This window comes from Mustela lutreola, chromosome 12 (assembly GCF_030435805.1).
Source record: "Mustela lutreola isolate mMusLut2 chromosome 12, mMusLut2.pri, whole genome shotgun sequence".
NCBI classification, from domain to species: domain Eukaryota; kingdom Metazoa; phylum Chordata; class Mammalia; order Carnivora; family Mustelidae; genus Mustela; species Mustela lutreola.
In genome coordinates this window covers 4,827,275-4,847,872 of record NC_081301.1, presented here as the reverse complement: position 1 = coordinate 4,847,872, position 20,598 = coordinate 4,827,275, and the positions used below count along the sequence as shown (strand labels likewise).

Sequence of the window (20,598 nt, the reverse complement as noted above, 5' to 3'; positions counted from 1 at the left end):
CATATAGGTTGTTTTTTTAAAGGGCATATACTTCAGCTCAGGTCATGATCCCAGCATCCTGGGATCGAGTCCCACATCGGGCTCCTTGCTCAGCAGGGAGCCTGCTTCTCCCTCTGTCTCTGCCTGTCTTTCTGTCTGCCTGTGCTTGCTCTCTCTCCCTCTCTCTCTCTGATATATAAATTTAAAAAAAAAAAAAAAAAAAGGGACGTCTGGGTGGCTCAGTTGGTTAAAGGGCATATAAAAAAAATAAAAAATAAAAAAAAAGGGGATATAAAACAACCATGTTTTATATGTGCATTTGTGTACATAATGATACAGTTTGTTTAATGTATATTCTTGCTGAGAAATATATATATATTCTGGCTGATTATTAAAGTAATACTTGGTTTTGTGAAATAGTACAATAATTGGAAATGAGACAAGTGAGAATCCTTTGTAACCTGATGACCGTCATGTTAACAGTGGTGGTCTCCAGGCAGCAGGATTGTACCTATATCATCTGTGGTTATTTATTTTTAAGATTTTATTTATTTGAGAGAGAAAGAGAGAACATGAGAGGAGGATGGGTCAGAGGGAGAAGCAGACTCCCCGCCAAGCAGGGAGTCTGATGCGGGACTCGATCCTGGGACTCCTGAGTCGTGACCTCAGCGGGAGGCAGTGGCTTAACCGACTGAGCCGCCCAGGCGCCCCTCATCTGTATTTACTGAATTCATTTCGGTCAGCATGCAATCTCTTGAGAATAAGAAAAAAAAAAAACTAAGGGTACTGATAAAAATAAACTGTTTTACAAACTGGCTAGTTATTTCGCGGGTGTGTGTCCTGTCTCCGAAACTGGGCTTCATGAGGAGCTCAGTGAAAGCATCGATTGAATGAAGAGTGGATTCTGAGTGCCCTTGAGCAGTGGGACTGTGTGGTCTATGATGAGGCCTCAAAAAGGGGTGAAGGGCGCCTGGGTGGCTCAGTGGGTTAAGCCGCTGCCTTCGGCTCAGGTCATGATCTCAGGGTCCTGGGATCGAGGCCCGCATCGGGCTCTCTGCTCGGCGGGGAGCCTGCTTCCCTCTCTCTCTCTCTCTCTGCCTGCCTCTCCATCTACTTGTGATTTCTCTCTGTCAAATAAATAAATAAAATCTTAAAAAAAAAAAAAAAGGGGTGAAGCCTTGCTTCTCAGCTGAGACCGTGAACAGGTCACTCTCCCCTTACGGGGGGAGGCGCCGTTCCCAGGCTGAGTGAGTCCCTCGCCCTGTCCTTCCACCAGGCCCCCAGGATGGCGAACAGAGACCAAGAGGGCTCACAAGGCTCATTTGTGGTCACTAAACTGGGGGTGGCTGAGCCATGGTTTGAACCTGAGGTGGTCTCACTCCAGAGCCCACTCTTAAACCATTCCCAGGCCAGAGCCCAGCTGGACTTCATGGACCGCCCCCCCCCCCCCCGGCCCCCCTCATAGAGCCCACTGTGGCCCTCAGAGCCTGCTGGCAGCTCTGACCAGACTGAGATGCTGACACAGACCTCGGGGTATTAATAGCCCCAGTCTGGGCTGGGCTCCTCTTCCCCTCCAGAGGTCAGCTGAGGTCAGGGGCCCCGCCGAGGGAGAGTGAGATGCGCTCCTCCCTGGTGGAGAACTGAGCGAGCACACCCAGGTCCCTGCTGTCTAAGGGATCTTTGTCTGGAGGTCCTTGTGTTCCCCCCCAGGCACAGCTGGGGAGTTGAGCCTTCCCTCCTTTAGGCTTCTTGGCTGGAGGCCTTCATACCTCTGAGCCTCAACATTGTCATCTCTAAAATGGGGGAGGTACCACATCTTCACGAAAGGTTGATTATGGGGTGTGAACAAGTTAGAGCACGCAGCTTGGTCTAGTGCCCTGTGTCCACACATTCTGAGTACATCTCCCTCTGCGTCTGTCCAGGGTCCCGGAGGAGGCAGCACAGGCCAGCATTTCCACCCGAGAGGCTAGGACATCCCCCCTGTAGCCATGTGGTCTGCATGGGGCCCTCTGGAAGAGGAGTGCCGGGAAGTCTGCAAGGAAGTCTGGATTCAGGGCTCCTGGAGTCTGGCTTCACACCAACAGGGCCCAGACTTTGGTGGTGGGTCCTTCTGACAGGGACACCCAGAGGGGAGAGAAGACTGTGCCTTCTTTGTTCAACCCATAGAGTGGAAGGCTCACTATGTGTCAGGGACCCTGCTCAGTGTTTAACAAGCATCATCTCACTGACCTCACACTAGCTTTTGAAAAGTAGACACTATGATTCCCATGTTACAGGTGGAAAAACCAAGGCCCAGACAGACCAAGTGACTTGTCCAAGATCCCACAGCTAGTTGGGGACAGAGCCCAACTAGCTCTGACAGAGCCCCCCCCCCCCCCCCTGTCAGACCCAGACCCTACGGCTGGTGCCCTGTGACCAGAGAGCCCTCACCCCACCCCAGGCAGCTGACTGTCCTTGGGAGGCCCTGAACCTGGTGCCTGGTGGGCTGTGGGGTGGGCTGGGGCCTTCACAGGTGGCCTCCATGATTGGAAGGGAAGTCACAGCCTTTCTTCTCCAGCCCAGCTAGGCAGACAGGCCTTGGCTGCCCTGAGCTGTGCGACCAGGACGTTCACTCCTGACTCTTCTGGTCACCCTCTACCAGCAGCTTTCCCTTGAACCCAGGCCCAGTCAGCCCTATGAGAGCTGTGGAGACTTGGGGTACCTCCAGTCATCCAGGGTGTGGGGACGGAGAAGCCTGACTCAAACCCCAAATCCTCAACTGGGCCCTTGGGTCTGCCCTCTTTGGGATCTCAGACTCTCTCTCATCCTTCTGAATTATGTCCCAGCCACCGGCCTCCTGGGCCTCCTGGGCCTCCTGTGGGGTAGGCTCTCCCCTGCCTGGGACCTCCTGCCTGCTCTTCCTTCCTGGGGAAGCCCCCCATGATTCCCAAGCCAAACCCAGGGCCTGGTTCTGTGATCCTACCCTACATCACTATACCGCCAATCATTTATGTGTGGCTTGTTTAATCCCCAAGGAACTGAGCTTCCCAGGGACAGGGACGGACGTTTCATTCGCTGCACGTGCCAGGCCCCTCATGTGGTGCCAAGTGTCCAGTGACCAAGGGCCTGCCTGAGCCGCTGGAGTGCCCCTGTCCTCTGCAAAACTCTGAGCAGCGGAGACAGCCTCCAAGGGACAGATCCCTTACCAACCCATCAATTAGCCCTCCCTCCAGTGGAAATCAAATCTTCACAGATTGCCGTTTGATTGGACTCCGAGGCAGGGAAGCCAAATTCAAGACTGATTAAAAAGTAAAAATAAAACCCCAGGCTGCCAGCTTAATGAAATGCTGTCACAGAGGGGAGGGGCCCGGCCTGGCCCCAACGGCCCCAAGATGATGCTGGCAGTGACGTCTTTCACTCTGTCTGGTGCCCGGTCAGGTCTTTGACCTGACTCCGCTGTCCCGTCCACGGGACCAGGTCCGAGTGTCCGGGCCACGGGGGCAGGCAGGCCTGGCTCCCAGGAGTCTGCACTGCTCGGAGGGAACCTGGTAAAAACAGGGGTGGGTCCAGGGTCCACACCAGGGCTTCTGGCCGGGGCTCTGAGGAGGCTGGAGCAGCAGGGACTACATTTCCCAGAGTCCCCGGGGCCGGGGAGTGAGCCATTGGAAGATTTAAATAGCCCAGGCCTGAGGCAGCCAGGCCACAGCTGTGCACGCGTCAGCCTCCCCGGTGGCTCCATTGGCGCCGTTCGGCATCGGTGGGCTCCATTGGCTGCCCGGCTGGCGCTGACGTCCCCCCGGAGCCCGGGGGCAGCCAGAGGTAAACAGCCATGTGCAATCCCGCACTCCGTATTTAACAGCTGCTGCGGGGAAGGCAGGGAGGCAGGGGGCGGCGGCGGCTCCCGGGGCCGCTCCTGTCTTCGGGGACCAGGCCTCGCAGCAGGGCTGGCACCATGCCAGCCTCCCAGAGCCGCGCCCGGGCCCGGGACCGCAACAATGTCCTCAACCGGGCGGAGTTCCTGTCCCTGAACCAACCCCCGAAGGGGGCCCCGGAGCCCCGCAGCTCGGGCAGGAAGGCCCCGGGCCCCTCGGCACAGCCCCCACCCCCGGGCGATGGGGCCCGCGAGCGGCGCCAGTCCCAGCAGCTGCCCGAGGAGGACTGCATGCAGCTGAACCCCTCCTTCAAGGGCATCGCCTTCAACTCCCTGCTGGCCATCGACATCTGCATGTCCAAGCGGCTGGGGGTGTGCGCCGGCCGCGCCGCGTCCTGGGCCAGCGCCCGCTCCATGGTCAAGCTCATTGGCATCACGGGCCACGGCATCCCCTGGATCGGGGGTACCATCCTCTGCCTGGTGAAGAGCAGCACACTGGCCGGCCAGGAGGTGCTCATGAACCTGCTTCTGGGTGAGTGTGCCCGCCGCCTGCTGCCCACCCCACGGTCCCCCCCGGGAGGAGCCCGCCGCCCACGCCACCAGGCCCCCCTGGAGGGAGCCCACCCCACCCCACCCCACCCGCCCAGGATGAGTGAGGCCCTCAGAAACCAACTGGAATGATCTAATGAGGTTAGGCAGGAAGGGTGCCCCAGAAACAGGCAAGCCTCCAGTTTGGGAAAGAGAGAACCAGGGATGTGCCGCCAGGGGACCCCTCCAACCTGGGGGCCTCGAGGATGTGGAGGCCCTGTGGGGCCCTCCGGGAAAAGGCCCAGCTCTCAGCAGAGTGCACCACTGCCCCAGAGACGACTTGAGAGAAGGGGTGCTGGAGGCTGTGGCCTCCGGGGAGGCGGTCAGGAGTCTGGCGAGGGTCCTGAAGGGAGGTTCCTGGTGTCCTAGAGCAGGGTAACTCCCATCCCATGGGTTGGGGTCCTTGAGCTCCTACGCTGCTGGCAGCCCACATCTGTGAGCTGCCCGGATGTCCCCTCTGCTTGGCTCAGGGACCCTGCCAGCTGCCCAGCTCTGCAGGAGCTGGAGGTCCAGCCAGTGGCTCCGCCCACTTATGACCACCTACGGTCCTCACCTGCTGCTTCCCCAGGTGGGTCACTGGGGGGCAGCCAGGGGAGCGGGTCCCTGGTGTGTCTCACCATAGAGTCTCTGCCGCCAGCGTCGTTCAGTCGAGCGCCGCCCTGTGCCAGCACCACACAGACCCCCGCGGAAGGCCAGCCCTCCCCGCCGGTCACGGTCACGAGGTGACACCCGGCCCCCATCCAGCCGGCTTCCAGGCACCTGCACTTCCTGCAGGTGCTCGGGGAGCCCTGGCTCCCACCCTCCATGCTGGCCCATGTGGGTCCCCTCGACCCCCCCCAGCGTAGCCAACCATGTTGGGCACAGGCAGGCGGATGGCCCAGGCTCTCAAACCGTGATGAGGGAACACAGCTCCGGAAGGGGTGCAGGCTGGACGGCTGAGAGCTGCGGTCCTAGGGGAAGGGGGGAGAACATGTATCTGCTCACCCGGCGCTCAGAGGGGCTGGGGCTGGACGCTCTGTGGGTGGGCCGTGGGGAGGACTCGGATGGGTGCTTCCTGCACCCGCAATGTTCCCGTGTTCTTCTGAATCGCTGACGTTCCTCGTGATTTCTCGGGAACGGACCCGCGTGACTGCTGCTGTTATCACTCCCACTTTACAGATTAGGAAATTGAGGTTCCTATAAATAAAACAACCTGGCCAAGGCTTCAAAGCTGGAGATCTGCACCAGGGCTGCCTGACACCGAGGCCAGTGCCACTTTCCAGGCGCAGTGCCACGGGCTTGGGAGTGGGGGGCAGAGCAAGGTGGCCGAGGCGCCAGGCCGGGGGTTCATGACCCGTGGATTCCCTGGGGCTGTTGCAGCCCCAGACAGAACACAGTTCAAGAAAGCTGTGTTGGGAGTTAGGTGGTCTGGTGTCCAAGGACAGGGGTAAGAAGGTGCCCTTGAGCCTCCCTCTCAAACCTGCCCGCCAGACCGTCCATGGGTCCCCCCCTGGATGACGCTGGAGGTGGTGACACTGCAGTGGGAATGAGTTTGTCGTTTACATGTGCCCAGCATTGCATAAAGCGTGCCATTGCTGCTAACCCTCACACAGCCCGGGAGGGAGAGGCAGTCATTCTTCTCCGGGTACAGAGGAGGAAACTGAGGCACAGGGAGGCGGCTGGCCCATGGTTGTGCAGCTAGTCAGAGATGGGGCAGGGGTGAGAACTGGGAGCAGCTCTAGCCTGTGAAGCCGAAGTTTCTGGCTCATTCCAGCAAAACCCACGGCTGGGAGCTCAAAGGTGTCGGCTTCTGAGGATGAAGGCCAAAATTCAAGATGCCGCTCTTTTTGAACAAGAGTTTATCGAGCTTTATCATGGCCCAAATACTGTGCCATGAATGTCCTGTATGTCATAATGTAAAACTATGTTTAATGACTTAATAAGATAAATATTAATATACCCACTTTACAGGGGAGTTAACTGAGGCTCAGAGGAGTCAAGGGACACACCCACCCCACACAAGTGTTAGTGCTCGGCCCAGGAGCCAAAGCCACATACGCAGACGGCCAGACCCTCACCTCCCCGCTCGCTGTCCGTCTGCAGGCCGAGGTGCCACCCGGTCCGTTCCAGAAGCATGAACGCAGCACGGCGGTGAAGGGTTGTGGTAAGGGAGCAAAGGGTCCGGGGAGAGATTTCCCACCTCCCAGTCCCTTTGCTCAGGTACTTAGTTACCTAGACCATGGAGAAATGAGGGCCTGGCACAAAGCAGCCGCTCCGAGCAGGCAGAGTGCTCTGTGGGCCCCCCAGTTCCGTGGGAGGAAACTCCAGCAAGTAGCCGAGGTGGGTTCTAGTCCCACAGCTCCGGCCCAGCTTGCCTAGGAGGCCGCCGGCACCGCCCTCCGCCTGGGAGAGCAGCCCACCCACTGCACAGAAACCACGGGCTTCTGTCCATCCTGCAGTCTTCGGGGGCCCACGGAGGCAGCCTTCAATCCTAGAGCACCGGTTCCAGGGTCAGGTTGGGCTCTGTCCGCTCCTTCTCTGAACCTTTCTCTGTCTGTGAACTTGGTCAGGCGGGGTCCCATCCCCGAGCCTCAGTTTCCTGATCTGTACATGGGGCTCCAGGGCTTATGGGAAGCTGAGAAAGCCCTTGGCACAAGGCTCCCCAGTGGGGGTCCGGTGCCACCCAGTGCCCTGGAGTGGAGGCCCCACCTGTACAGTTGGGACCTGGGCTCCCTGTGACCCTAGAGCAGAAAACTCAGGGGCCTTGGGAAATGGGAGCTCTAGCCCCGGGGCCTGGGAGGAGTCCCAGCTGGGCCAGGAGGAAGTCCTCTGCGCAGCCTCCTGCCCTGTGTTCCCTCCCCGAGGGCATGATGCTCAGACTGGAGAAAAAGCCAGAAGGGACCTGAGCAAACCTTGGTCTCCAGAGGCAGCTGGACCTGGGTGCAAACCCTAGGCCTGCTGTGCGGACTCGGACGAGTGACTTTGCCTCTCTGAGCTCTGTCAAATGGGCGGCTGGGACACTTCACCAAAGAACACGTAAGAAGTTTGGCGCGTCCCAACGCCCATCGACGCCCCTGCCCCCGTGGTGATCACCGTCCTCACCACCCCTCGTGTCAAAGCAGTTCCAGGTCCCCTGCGGGCCCCAGATGTCTACGAGATGCCCCGCCCCCTCCCTTGTCCCTCCCCAGCTGCACTCTGCTTGATGAGCCCAAAGGGAGCCGTGTGACAGGTGACCTAGGCCCATCCCTGTTTCTTTGTGGGCTGGTCCTTGGTGGGCAATGGCTCCCATGTCGGGTGGCCGTGATGTCTTTATTGAGATTTTCCTGATTGTGAAAACTATGCATTCTTCTTGTTCTGTATCACTTTTTAAATTTTTCACTTATTTGAAAGAACAAGAGAGAGAGCACACACAGGGGTAGGGACAGAGGGAGAGGGAGAAGCTAGACCCCTCGCCTAGCTGGGACCCCCATGCAGGGCTTGATTCCAGGAGCCCAGCATCATGACATGAGCTGAAGGCCGACGCTTAACCGACGGTGCCACCCAGGCGCTCCCTATGTATCATTTTCTATTGTGAAAAATAGTCATGATCCAAAACCTACCATGTTGACCACTGTTTAAATCCACACTTCACAAGCATTGTCAACGTTCCCCTTGTAACGCAACCATGACCGCGCCCATCTCCAGAACTTTTCCACCTTTCCAAACCGAACTCAACCCCTAGTAAAGACTAACGCCTTATGTCCCCCTCCCCAGCCCTTGGGGTCCACCGTTCCACTTCCTGTCTCTATGAACTTGACTTCTCTAGGGACCTCGTAAAAGTGGAATCATAAGGTATTTATCCTTCTGTGTCTGGTTCCTTTCACGCTGCCTCATGTCCCCCAGGTTCCTCCATGCAGTAGCAGGTGGCAGGATTTCCTTCCTCTTTAAGGCTGAATAACGTTCCATCGTGTGCGTAGACCGACCACACCGTGTCCACCCGGCATCCGGCAGTGGGCACTCGGGCTGCTCCTGCCTTTGGGCGACTGGGAGTAGTGCCGCTGGGAACACGGGGGTGCGTATGTCTGTTCAAGGCCCTGCTTTCAGGGCTTTGGGATAAATACTCAGAGCGGAATTGGTGGCTTCAAATGGTAATTCTGTGTATCATTTTTCGAGGAGCCCCCGTACTATGGCCCACGGCTGCCGCCCCATTTTCCGTTCCTACCGGCGAGGCACAGGGGCTGCGATTTCTGCATGTCCCTGCCAACGCCTGCTGTTCCCTGGGTGTTGACAGTAACCATCCCAGTGAGTGTGACAGGTGGTAGCCCATGGTTTTGCGTTGCTTTTCCTTAATGATTAGTGATAACGAGCACCTTTTCATATCCGTCCTTACAGTAAGGAAAATTCAAACATTCCAAGGGGCAGATGATAAAGAGAGTGAGTGCCTCCCTGAAACCCCCTCCCCAGGAATGACATTCGCTCCATGGGCCCCCCCCCTGCCGCGTGGCCCCCTAACTTTGCACGTGCTAACACAGCATCTGTTTCTCAAATGACCTCCTGGGGTGTTTTGCCTGGCGTGGCCTCCTTCTCGTGGGCAGCAAAGGACCTGCTGGGCCGTGAACGTGCCCTTGGGGATCATGGTCTCAGCCCCACGTCCCTTTACCTCAAGCTTGAAGGTTCAGAAACCAGACCTGGTCCCTCGGCCTTGCAGCGCCCATACGCCGCCCCCCCCAGCGCCCCCATGCAGACCCTCTGTCTCATCTATGGTGTCAGCTCTCCCTCACCGCCCAACAGGTCCTGCTGTCAGGGGTGGCATGGTGATAACTGTCCCTGAGATACAGAACCTGTCCCTAACTGATGGCAACCTAGGCTGTCCCCAGCCTTCCCTGCCAGCTCTGCAGGGAGAGAGCGGTGCCCCTGCTTCCCCCACCCCTGCTTTACTCGTCATGTCTCAGTGGGAGACCTCAGTCCTTCTGGGGGCCTTCAGCTATCCCCTGCCCAGGCATCATCCTGACGGCTGCCCTTGTGGCCACGTATAGTTGGACAGGCTCATGTCTACACTGCCTGGCACTCCATTGAGTGAATAGATGTTGCTGTCAGATTCCAGTGCCCGTGGTCTTGATTTCCTTGTACCTCGATGGTTTTCAGAGATAGGCAGAGCCGGCGTTAGCGTCTGGATTCTTCAGTTGAGCAATGGAAACCTGCAAAGTTACATGCTCGGACCACTCAGGCCAGGGGAGATAGACAGGCCGGCGCCCCCATGTCGGCCGCCCGGGTGCCTGGGGCCGGAGGTGCGGCTGTGGCTGACGTCAGGGGCTGCCCAGGTCAGGAGAGGTGGCAGCATGTGCACACACAAACACACACGCACACACACACTACAGGCCAGCAGAGCGGAGGTCCCAGTGCTGAGAGGCTGAAAGGTTCTCGCCTACTCTCAGGACCCCCCAACCCAGCCCCTCTGCTCCCTGCGCCCCTCCCTGAGAGCTGCATCCTGCCGGAACCGTGCGCTCGTTTTTTCCAGAGTTTTGTGTGCATGTGCTGAAATACGCATAACATAAGATTTACTGTTTGAGCCACATTCCCGTGCTAAAATTCAACATCATTTAGGCATTCCCGTTGTGTGCACCCATCACCCTCCGTCCACCGCCAGGACTTGGCCATCTTCCTGAAGCGAAACTTCGTTCCTGAGAGTCACAAACTCCTCATTCACGTACTTCCCTTGGCGGAATGTCCTCACCCTTCCCCCAGCTCTGGGGGGCCGCCCCCTTCTTTCCGTCTCTCTGAGTCTGTCTATCCTAGGGACCCCGTAAAAGTGCAGTCATAGAGTATTTGTCCTTTTATAAAAATAACTTCTTAAAAAAATTTATTTATTTGAAGGGCGCTTGGGTGGCTCCGTGGGTTAAGCATCTGACTCTTGATGTCGGCTCAGGTCAGGATCTCGGAGTCCTGGGATCGAGCCCCACATCAGGCTCCATGCCTAGGGGGAGTCTGCTTCGGATTCTCTCCCCCCCTCTTCTTGGGCACTCTCTCTTTCTCACTCTGCTCCCTGGTCTCTGTCTCAAATAAATAAACAAATTAAAAAAAAAAAAAAGAAAGAAAAACCACACACACCAAGATTGATTTATTTGAAAGAGAGAGAGCAGGCAGAGGGAGAAGGAGAGAGAGAACCTCAGGCAGGCTCCACATCTAGCACAGCGCCCAACGTGGGGCTCGACCTCATGCCCCTGAGATCATGACCTGAGCTGAAACCAAGAGTTGGATGCTTACCTGACGGCAGCACCCAGATGGTCCTGGGAAAAAAAAGAAAAAAAAAAAAAAACAACCTTTTTAAAAAATGTGCCCAAGTTGGGGCACTTGGGTGGCTCATTGGGTTAAGCCTCTGCCTTTGGCTCAGGTCATGATCTTGGGGTCCTGGGACCAAGTCCCGCATCGGGCTCTCTGCTCGGCAGGGAGCCTGCTTCCCCCCTCTCTCTGCCTGCCTCTCTGCCTGCTTGTGATCCCTCTCTCTCTGTGTCAAATAAATAAATAAAATCTTTAAAAAAAAAAATGTGCCCAAGTAATGCCTGTTTGTGGTAAGGAAAAAATTTAAATGCAGAATTACAAAAAGACCATGAAAATCACCCTCATCTTCCAAACTAGAGAGAAGCACCATTACCGTTCAGCACAGCGCCGTCCAGACTTCTTTTCTCTGCATATAAACACGCTCGCATCTTAGTTCAGAAGGACGGCGTCCTGCGTGAATCCTGCTTGTCCTTCCCCGCTTGACAAAAAGCCCCGCTGCGCCCCCTCGGAGGCTATAAATACACACCCTCCTGGTCACCGGCCGTGGCCTCCGAGCACACGATTGTCTAGACTCGAGCGCAGTGCACCCCATCCTTCTCCTACTCAAGGGCACAGTGCGGTTTTCAGTGTTACGGAGAGTGCTGCAGTGGCTATCCTTGACCGTGAATCGCCGTGCACATCCCTAATTATTTCCCGAGGAGGTATTCCTGCAGGCAGGAGAGCTGAGTCAAGGCAGACGTGTTGCAAAGGCTTCTAAATCCGAGACCGAATGCCCTTCAGAAAGGTTAGGCCCGTTTTCACCGCCCCACAGCACTGCGGGCTGGGCCCCCCACTCCTAAAGGAGCTGGAATGGGGGATGAGGGGGGCCGACCCCCACCCCAGAAGAGCTGGGACACCACCCCCCAGCCTCAGCCGGTGAGAGCCATGGCCCCCCGACCAGTCCCCTCAGCCGCCAACAGGGAGCCCCCGTACAGCCCCGGCCTGATTCCCTGAGGCTGAAAAGCAGTAACCGCTCCACAGGGGGGCCACGAGAGGTCAGCCCAGCCATTCCCCTGCCTCCAGGCAGACAGACAGACAGACATACAGACACACACACACACACAGAAGCTGCCAGCCACAGGCAGTCAGGAGACCTGAAGAACAGCCAATTCCAAATCCGCCCCCCACTCCATAGCTGTGCTTTTCTAAGACAGTTCTGGTTCCTGCCTCACCCCTGCACCCCGGCAACCCTCTGGTTCCTTGGACAGCACAGGCCCCCAGGGTCTCTGGGGTGGGAGGGGGGACAGAGAGCACCGAGGCAGGATCTCGTCCTACTCTGAGGCCCAGAGGCCACCGGGGCAGCAGGGCCTAGGGAATGGCCGGGCTTCCCCCCTGGGGGTCCAGGCCCCTCAGAGTCCTGCTTGCTGAGAGGATCTGAGCTTGGAGATGGTCCCAGGGACCGTCTATGAAGCACTTCCTACGAGCAGCCCTCCAGGCAGCCTCCAGGATTTTGTCAGTGAGGGGAGGGAGGCTCAGACAGAGGGACGTGCCGAGGTCACGCAGCTCGCAAGCAGCTGCCCTTAAAGCTGGCCTCTGATTCTGGAGCGCAGGTGCGTGCCCTGGCTGACGGCGGGGATGGAGGCCGGGGAGGAGGGCACCCGCGCAGGTTTGCTGTCGGGGGTCAGCGGGCTTCGGCTACTCTCCTGCCGCTTGCCCCCAAGCGTCCTGCCAGGCGGACGTTCCCCAAGGGGCCCCCTGGCCTCCAACTCCAGGAGGAATGTAGGTCAGGGAACTTGACAGCACCGTGTGAGCGGAATTCACGGAGCCCTGAGTGATGGCGCCATCTGCGTCTATTTTTGGGCCCTAGATTATGCGCTGACAGTGTCAGAATCACGGTCCCAGGGAGGGCCCGCCACCGTGCTGGAGGAGGGGAGGGCCGGCCTGTTGGGACAGCAGGAGCAGGGCTGAGGAGTGGGAGGCCTGGGGCAGGCCATTCGACTTCTGAGCCACAGCCCAGGACAGGACAGCTGCTACATGGTGAGGGGGAGACCCCCGGCCCTTTGCACCTGTAAAGGAACTCTCTGTCAGATGCTTGCTGCCCACCTACCACCTCGGCCGATGGCACTCTGCCAGCCTGGTTCTCCAGCCCCAGGCCTGGGCCTGCCTGACCTACCCGAGAACTGGAAGTCAAGTGAATGAATGGACAAGGCTTAAGGTGGCTCAGTGGTCTCTGAGGGGCACAGGACAGTGGGGTGGCATCTCTACCTCATTATGGCCTCAAGAGACGCAATCAGCCAGAAATAGCAGGTTCCCAAAGGCCCAGAGACAGGGTTTTTAAATCATGGGACACAGGCAGCCTCCATGGCCTCTGTGGGAAGGCAGGGGTGGGTCACGGAGCCAAGCCCCCGCCCCCGGCTTCACCAGTGGGCCACCTGTGTCATCTGGTTCGTATACTGAGCCTTTGTACATGCTTTCCCGGGGAAATGCTCTGCTGCTGCTACAGAATAAGGGGGCGTGGGTCTAGCTCAGTTCGTGGCCTGTGGGTCCTGACCACCCGTGAGGAGAGCTGGGGCTTGTGGGGAGTCTGGGGCACAAGCCCTCCCTGCCTTCAGCCACTGAATCTGAGCCGGGGCACCCACTAGGCAGCCTAGAGGTGCCAACCCTCTCCCTCCCGCCCGCCTTCTGCTGCAGAAACCTCTGCCAGGACTCACACTTGTCTGGGAAGGCAGATTTCCAACCAGCAACAACTTGCCAAGTTGAAGCGCCCTGGTTTTTTTGGCTAAGAAACTTGGTCAGCAGGTGGACGGACGACCGTGTCCTCCAGTGGCTAGTGGCCCTCGCAGCTCTATCTCAGGCCCTGATCCTGGTCCACATTAGACCCCCCCAGACTCTAGCAGCCCACCTGACGCCCGGGTTGTGGCTGACCACAGCTGTGGCTGTCCCGCAGCACCGGGGAAGTCCAGGCCCTGGACGCTCTGACTTGCCTTCAGGTGACGGAGGTCGCAGAACCAGGGCCAAGTACATCTGACCCCGGTGGGGCATCACAGAAGGAAACCCTTTCGCCGATGCACCTGCTTGATGCTAGCTAGCCGCCGGGTCAGGCCGATGGCACTGGGGGAGGATAACACAGCTATGCCGTCAGCGCCTCTTGGCCACTGAGCTCACTGTGTCCTGTGACAAGCCTGTTACAGGTGAGCAGGTCGAGGTCCCAAAAAGTGAAGGACTCACCCTTAATTAATGCAGGAAGACCCCAGCCATGATCCCAGAAGCTGCGAGTGGAACCCCCACCCGAAGAACTGCCCCCCTCCTGCCTGGCTTCCCGCTTCTGCTGTTCCATGAGGCTGAGAGCCCCAGGGGTCAGCTGTCTCCCTTCAGCTCGCACCTGCCCTGGGGAATCTGGCAGTCCCCCATCCCTCCTCTCCTGCTGGGACTGTGACCTTCCAAAGGCTCCAGCTGGCTCCCAGCCGGGGCCTGGCCTCCACCTGGGTCCGTGGGCTGGCTGGCCACACACGTCCCCAGCTGGCCAGCTCCAGTTGCCATGGAAATGTGGGGAGGACGCCTGTAGAACGGGGTCCCTCCCCCCCCCGCGGGCCACCACTTCTGTCTCTCGTCCTCCCTTGCTGGCCAGGCACCTCCCAAGGTGGGCAGACGTCAGCCATGGAGAGGGGAAGGCCCGGGAGAGGCCAGGGGTTCAGATCCCAAACCCAGAGACGGGACAGCAGGCAGCAGCCCTGAGGGGTGGGGCGGGGGTGGGGGTGGGGGGCAGGTAACCAGGAAGGCCAAGAAGTCCCGCACTAACCAGGGAATCCAGGGTTAATTTAGGAGCAGCCTGAAGTCTCTTGCTGGTCCCTTCAAATAAATACCCCCCGGGCTTCATCTCCCACAGCTGTGGCAGCGAGGGGTAGGGCAGGGGTGCGGCCAGATTTTCCCAAGCAGGTTACAGACCCGTGTGCAGAGCACGTTGCAGATGATACTAAGTCTATGCTCCGTAGACGGGTAAAGCCGGGAACGGCGGCGACCTCCGGGCGGTGGGATTACAGGTGATTTAAAATTTTACTCGTTTCCTAATTTGCAAATTTGCGACAGCGACTACCTCCTGCATCTTTTTTTTTTTCTTCAAAAGCTGGTTGGATTTTTCTCCATGTCTGAGCAAGAGCCGTTGTAAGCCAACCGTTTGGAAAGCCCCTGCAGTTTCCAGAAAAGCTCCCAGCACCAGGCCGCCGTGAATTATCAAATAGTGACGACCCATGCTGAGCCAGGCATGTCGGGGGGGACCGACTCACCTCAGTTCTCTGGGATGTCCCTGTTTGAGCCCTGAAGGTCTTGTGTCCCAGGAAACCCCTCTGTCCCAAACACACTTGAGATGGCTGGTCCCCTGTGCCCGACCTCCTCCAGGAGGCAGGTGTCTGTGATCTCATCTCCCTGGTGAGGAAAGGCGCGTGACTTGTCCAAGGTCGCACAACCAGGAGGCTCCCGGGCTGGGACGCAAACTCCAGTCTCTGTGACGCTTGTGAGGTTGGCCACCATACCGCGACGCCCAGTCTCCTCTGTCACCTGGAGAAGGGTTTCCAGGTGCTGTGACCTCTAGGGGTCTCCAAGGTGTTGTGACCTCTAGGGGTCTCCAAGGGCCTCCGTAAGGGTGGGGATGGTTTCTGCCGAGATTTCACATACACCCCACCCCCAGCCCATTAGCTGTCTGGATGCCACTGTGATCACTGGGTGGAACAGGAGCCTTGTCTCCGTGCCTTCCGCTAACAGCACAGAGAGACAGAGCGCACCTTCCAAGGCCACACAGCACAGAGTGGGTGGGGGGAGGCAGGATGGATGGAGCCCCAGGTCTCCCCCGTGCTCCTAAATGGGAGAAGAGCTCACCACCCCCCACCTCCGGCCATTCACCCCAGGCAGTGACTCCACGAACATCTAGAGACTGCCATTCCGTGCCTGGCCCTGGGCACAAAACTGTGAACAAGGTGGCCTCGGCCAGCACCTCCATGGAGGGGTGGTGTCGATGCCGAGTGTCTCCCCAGCCAGAGGGATCCTTGGCTGCAGCTGGGTGAGTGAGTGACGAAAAGGAGAAACATGGTGTGCTGGGCACGCGCCGTTCGGGGCCTGACCCGGAGTTCTGGAGGTCTGGGAAGGCCTCCCTGAGGAGGTGACATTCCTGCCAAGGCCTGAAGGATGAGGGAGGATTAAGTCAGTGGGGAAGGGAAAGGACAGAACCGTCTGGAAAGGCGGAGCCCAGGGATGAAAGCTCCCATCTCTAAGGTTTTGTCTTGTCCTCTGTAACATGGGGACGATGCCTTTGGCTGCTGCGGATGTGAGGGTCCCCTCCAGGGACACGTCGGGTCACCACGGGACGCAGTGACTGCACCCGTACCTGTGTGCCCACAGAACTGGAGACAGGCACCCACACAGACGCGTGCCCAAACATTTGGAATAGCCCCAGGAGGTGCCGGCCGCCCAGATGTCCGCGGACAGACGGACAGAGACAGGCGCAGGGGTGCCTCCAGACGGGGGTATCATCCAGCCTTAGGAATGAGGAACGGACGGAGACACCGGGAGGGTCGGGATGGCCGAGGGGCCGCGGGGTGATTCCCTGTGGGTGGAAGTTCCATCGAAATGGAAAGCAGATGAATGGCGGCCAGGGCTGCGGGGAGGAAGACGGGCTGGTGGCTCACTGGGTCTGGGACCCTCTGCCAGGGTGATCAGAGTGTTTTGGAACTGGGTGGGGGGGATGCTTCCCCAGCCCTGTGAATGTACTAAATGCCGCTGGGTACGCTTAAAAATGGTTCGTTGTAAGTGACATGAATTTCACCTTAACTTTTAAAGAACAGGGTTTGTGGGCGGGGGGGGGGCACCTGAGTGGTTCAGTGGTTAAGCATCTGCCTTCGGCTCAGGCCATCATCCCAGGGTCCTGGGATCGAGCACCGCGTCAGGCTCTCTGCTCAGCAGGGAGCCTGCTTCCTCTCCCTCTCCCCCTTCCCCCCCGACTCCGGCTTGCTTGCTCTCTCTCAAATAAATAAAATCTTTTTTAAAAAGTAAATAAACAATAAAAAACCAGGGATGGTCACGTGCTGCTCTCCACATGGCAGGGACCCCAGTGAGGTCCTTTGAGAACCATCACCAGCCAGGGCGGTGGGTCAGGCTCTCCAAGGGGCCCGCAGGGGCCACCGATGCCACCGATGCCCCCGATGACTTGCTCTCTCATGCAGCACCTTGCCTGAGCACAGTAAGCACATTGGGTCCGGACCCTCTCGGAGTCCCCAGGGCATCAGGGAAGAGAGACAAGATAAATACTAAGAAGTGTGTGATGTGTCCGGGCTGAGAAACGCTGTAAGGACAAAGTCCGGGCGGGGTAGGAAGGGCCAGGGCTTTGGTAAACAGGTGGTCGGGAAGGCATGAGCCAGTTCAGGCGGAGGGAACAGCACAAGCAAAGGCCCTGCGGTGGAAACATGCTCAGGGGTGAGTGTGGCTGGGAGGAAGAAAGCAAATTGGGGTGGGGTGCAGAACTATGAGGGGACACTGAGCATCCCGTGGGCCTCTCTCTCTCTCTCTCTCGCCCACAGCTCTGCTCCTGGACATCATGACGGTGGCCAGTGTCCAGAAGCTCATCAGGAGGCGCGGCCCGTTTGAGACGAGCCCCAGCCTCCTGGACTACCTCACCATGGACATCTACGCCTTCCCCGCTGGGCACGCCAGCCGTGCGGCCATGGTGTCCAAGTTCTTCCTCAGCCACCTAGTGCTGGCGGTGCCCCTGCGGGTCCTGCTGGTGCTCTGGGCCTTCTGCGTGGGCCTGTCGCGTGTGATGATCGGCCGCCACCACATCACCGACGTCATCTCGGGCTTCATCATTGGCTACTTCCAGTTCCGCCTGGTGGAGCTGGTCTGGATGTCCTCCAACACCTGCCAGATGCTCATCTCTGCCTGGTGAGCCACCGCCCGTGGCTCCGGGACCCGGGGTGGCCTGGGAGAGGAGGCAGCAGCTGCGGGGCCCACGGAGCCAAGTGTCTGTCCCCCCGCCCCTGCACTTGGACTATGAGTGTCCTCCCAAGGCGGGCCAGGGGCCCCGGGGAGAGCCGTGCGTGGCTTCTGCCCTGCAGACGGGAGGCGAGAACCAGGGTGGCAGGAGCGTTGTCCTGTCCCTCCATCGTCGTCGTGACTGCTGAGTGCTTGGCTGCACCCCCCGTGCCACAGCACAGTGCCTGGCAAGACACCCCCAGCCGCCGCCCGACACAGGTGCCACTGCCATTAACGGTCGCCAATAGCTTAGGGCAGCCCTTTCGGAAGGGCGCCCTGCCGGATGCCGGCCTGCAAGAAGCTTTGGGAAGAAGAAAGGGTTTTGTGGTCAAATAATCTTGGGGAATGCTGCATACTCTGGCCCCCGATGCTGGCCATTCACGAGAGCCGTTGTTGTCATAAAGGCTCTGACAAGTCCTGTAGAAAGGCTTCCTGTCAGACCCTGTTGAACTCCATGTTTCCTCAACTTATTTGACCACAGACCCCTTTTCTCGAGGAACAGCTATGAACCCCCAAAGATCTGCCGTCTCCTCAAGCACGTTTTGGGAGATGCTGACCGGGAGCCAGGGGGCCCAAGGCACAAGTGGGCCCCTCCCAGCACCCAGGAAGGCCCAGTGTCGCGTGCCACCTACGGAGAGCCCCCGGCCATGGGCATCGGTGCCGCTTTGGCCCTCAGGGGCCGGACTCCATGTGACCTGATAGGTCGTTTTCCAAGTCCCCGTTCTGGCTGTGCGTTTCACGTGACAATACAGAGGACTTGCAGCGGATCCTCTCCCGTGCTCTCTCGCGCGACGCATGTTTCTGGGCAGGACAGTCTGTGTTGACATCCAAGGGTGGGATTTCACCAGCCCCAGACGGGCCAGGGTGTCAAGTGGTCAGGGGGCAAGGGGCTCCTGAGCTTTCCCAGGCTGATGGGTCATTCTCCCTGAGGTCATTGTCTGGGGTTCCAGGGCCTGAGTCGTGACGTTTGGGAAGTCCCCAAGATGCTGCTGTCAGGGTCTCCCCTGGGGGCCTTAGACCCTCTCCTGCTCCAGTCCCAAGTGTCCCTGGCTACAGGTCCCTGAGCCAGGAGAGGAGCCATCAGGCCAGCACGGGCGAGCCCAAGGAGAGCCATGATGAGGGATGTCCAGGGAGCTCAGGCCAGGGGCCAGCCAGGAAGTGCGGGCAGGGGGTGGGGGGGAGTGTTCGGGGCAGGGGAAGGAGAGCACAAGGAGGCTGTGCCTGTCACAGAAGAGAGTGAGCCCCCCATGGCTGAGCCCAGACTGCAGGGTAGGGGGGACACGCGTCGGTAGGGGTTCCCGAAACAAGCACTTAGTGTGTGACGGCTCGACCCCTCTGAGTGGGGCCATTGACGTGCCCATTGTGTGCATGAGAAAAAAGAGGCTCAGAGAGGGTGGGCGACTTGCCCAAGGTTTCAGTGGGCAACATGCTGCAGCCCACCAGCTGCCCGTGATGGAGGTGGGGGGGGTCTCCGGACCCAGAGTGCTCCACCAGGATGGCCCTCCGGGCTGACCGCCCGCCCCTCCTGCTGCAGGGAACCCGAGTCCTCACATGCTGGATGGCTGTGGCTCCCCCCACACCCAGCTGGGCCGTGGCCCCCGCAGACGGGTACCCGCCCACTCCCCCAAGACCCCCGGCTTCTCTTTTGAGCTTCCAGGGCTCCCTGCCCTGCTGGAGGGGACCAGGACATCTGCACCTTGTCATTCCCCTGGAGGAGTTCTGGGGCCCCCAACCGGCCGGGCCACCACGACGAAAAGCCCCTGCGTCCGGTCCAGGCCGTTGGCTACTTCTGGAGTCTTTAAAATACATTCTGCTCCTTTCCCCAGATGCTCCCAGGTGCTGAGTTTATGAGACGCCGAGCAGAAGGGGTGAGGGTGTCTTCCTCCCCGCCTCGCCCCCGCCCTGGAAATCTGCGATCCACGGTGGATCCTGCTCCAGCTTTGGGCTGGGGACGGGCTGCTGCCCTCTGGTGCCCCATCTGCAGAGGGTGGGGGGTGGTCTCTGGAGTCTTTAGGATGAGAAGGGGTTTCTGAAGAATGGAGGGTTCTCAGCAGCCCCCCTAAGGCTTAGAGGGGGCTGGGGGGATGCCAAGGGCCTGATAAATGCTTACGAGGAAAGGCCCCTGGGAAGGCTCATCTGGGAGGTACCTCCTGGGGGTGTCGGGAACCCTGGGTACTAGGGACCCAGGCTCAGGCCGATGCCAGTCCTTCCTGGCAGGGATGCCATCCCCCCTTGGAGACCCCGTGTGCTGCTCGGTCAGACGGGGATGACAGCGGTCCCTGGGAGCTCGCGTGTGATGCAGGGGTGCCCTTGCTGTGGAAGCCGGGCAGGTCTGTGCTCAAGGATGCCACCCAGATGTCATGGATGGACCCCTCTGAGGGGACCCGTGAGGGCAGAGCAGGGGGAGGGGTGGGGTACAATTCCTGGGGAACCCGCCATCACCCCACTGCTCCTGGAGAGTCCCCAGGGGGATGTGGGCGGGTAGGGGTGGCTAGGGGACAGCTCCTAGCTCCCAGTGACGGAAACAGGGAGACAGTGTGTGCGTGTGCTCACGTGGGTATCCTGAATGCCCTTCTGTGACCACAGCCAATAACGGCCCTTTCTGTTTACGGTGAATTCTGAGCGCTGGTTTCCGGATGGTACACCAGCCCTGCACACCTGGGACAAAACCCCAGGGTCAAGACGCAATACTTTTTCTAAACATTCTAAAAATTTTGTGAAGGATGTTTGCCTCTCTAACTGCGAGGGGTGTTTGTGCTGTTTCCTGGCTCTGTCTGCGTCTGCGGGGATCCTCAGGGTAATGCTGGCCTCTTCTGCGTTCCTGAGAGTCTGTGTAGCACTGGCAGGATTTTTTCTTTGACCCTCAGATCTCAGGCTTCTCCTTTCCTAACCTCTCAGAAAGTGGAGCTGACCCTTCAGTTTACAACTGACTCTGGGGAGAGGAAGGG

At 58.9% G+C, this 20,598-nt stretch overlaps 1 protein-coding gene across 1 annotated transcript; it reads left to right on the top strand.

The window, feature by feature from the left end:
* The first annotated feature begins 3,552 nt into the window (after positions 1–3,552).
* PLPP7 (phospholipid phosphatase 7 (inactive)) lies at positions 3,553–18,417 on the top strand. The gene is made up of 2 exons (XM_059142475.1): positions 3,553–4,361; positions 17,200–18,417. The coding sequence occupies exons 1-2, from the start codon at positions 3,911–3,913 to the stop codon at positions 17,562–17,564; spliced, it is 816 nt and encodes a 271-aa protein (XP_058998458.1). The 5' UTR covers positions 3,553–3,910; the 3' UTR covers positions 17,565–18,417.
* Positions 18,418–20,598: the final 2,181 nt, after the last annotated feature.

Coding starts and splice junctions, on each gene's coding strand:
- PLPP7 (XM_059142475.1), top strand. CDS start 3,911: ATGCCAGCCTCCCAGAGCCGCGCCCGGGCCCGGGACCGCAACAATGTC. Junction 4,362..17,199: donor GCTCATGAACCTGCTTCTGG/GTGAGTGTGCCC, acceptor TCTCGCCCACAG/CTCTGCTCCTGGACATCATG.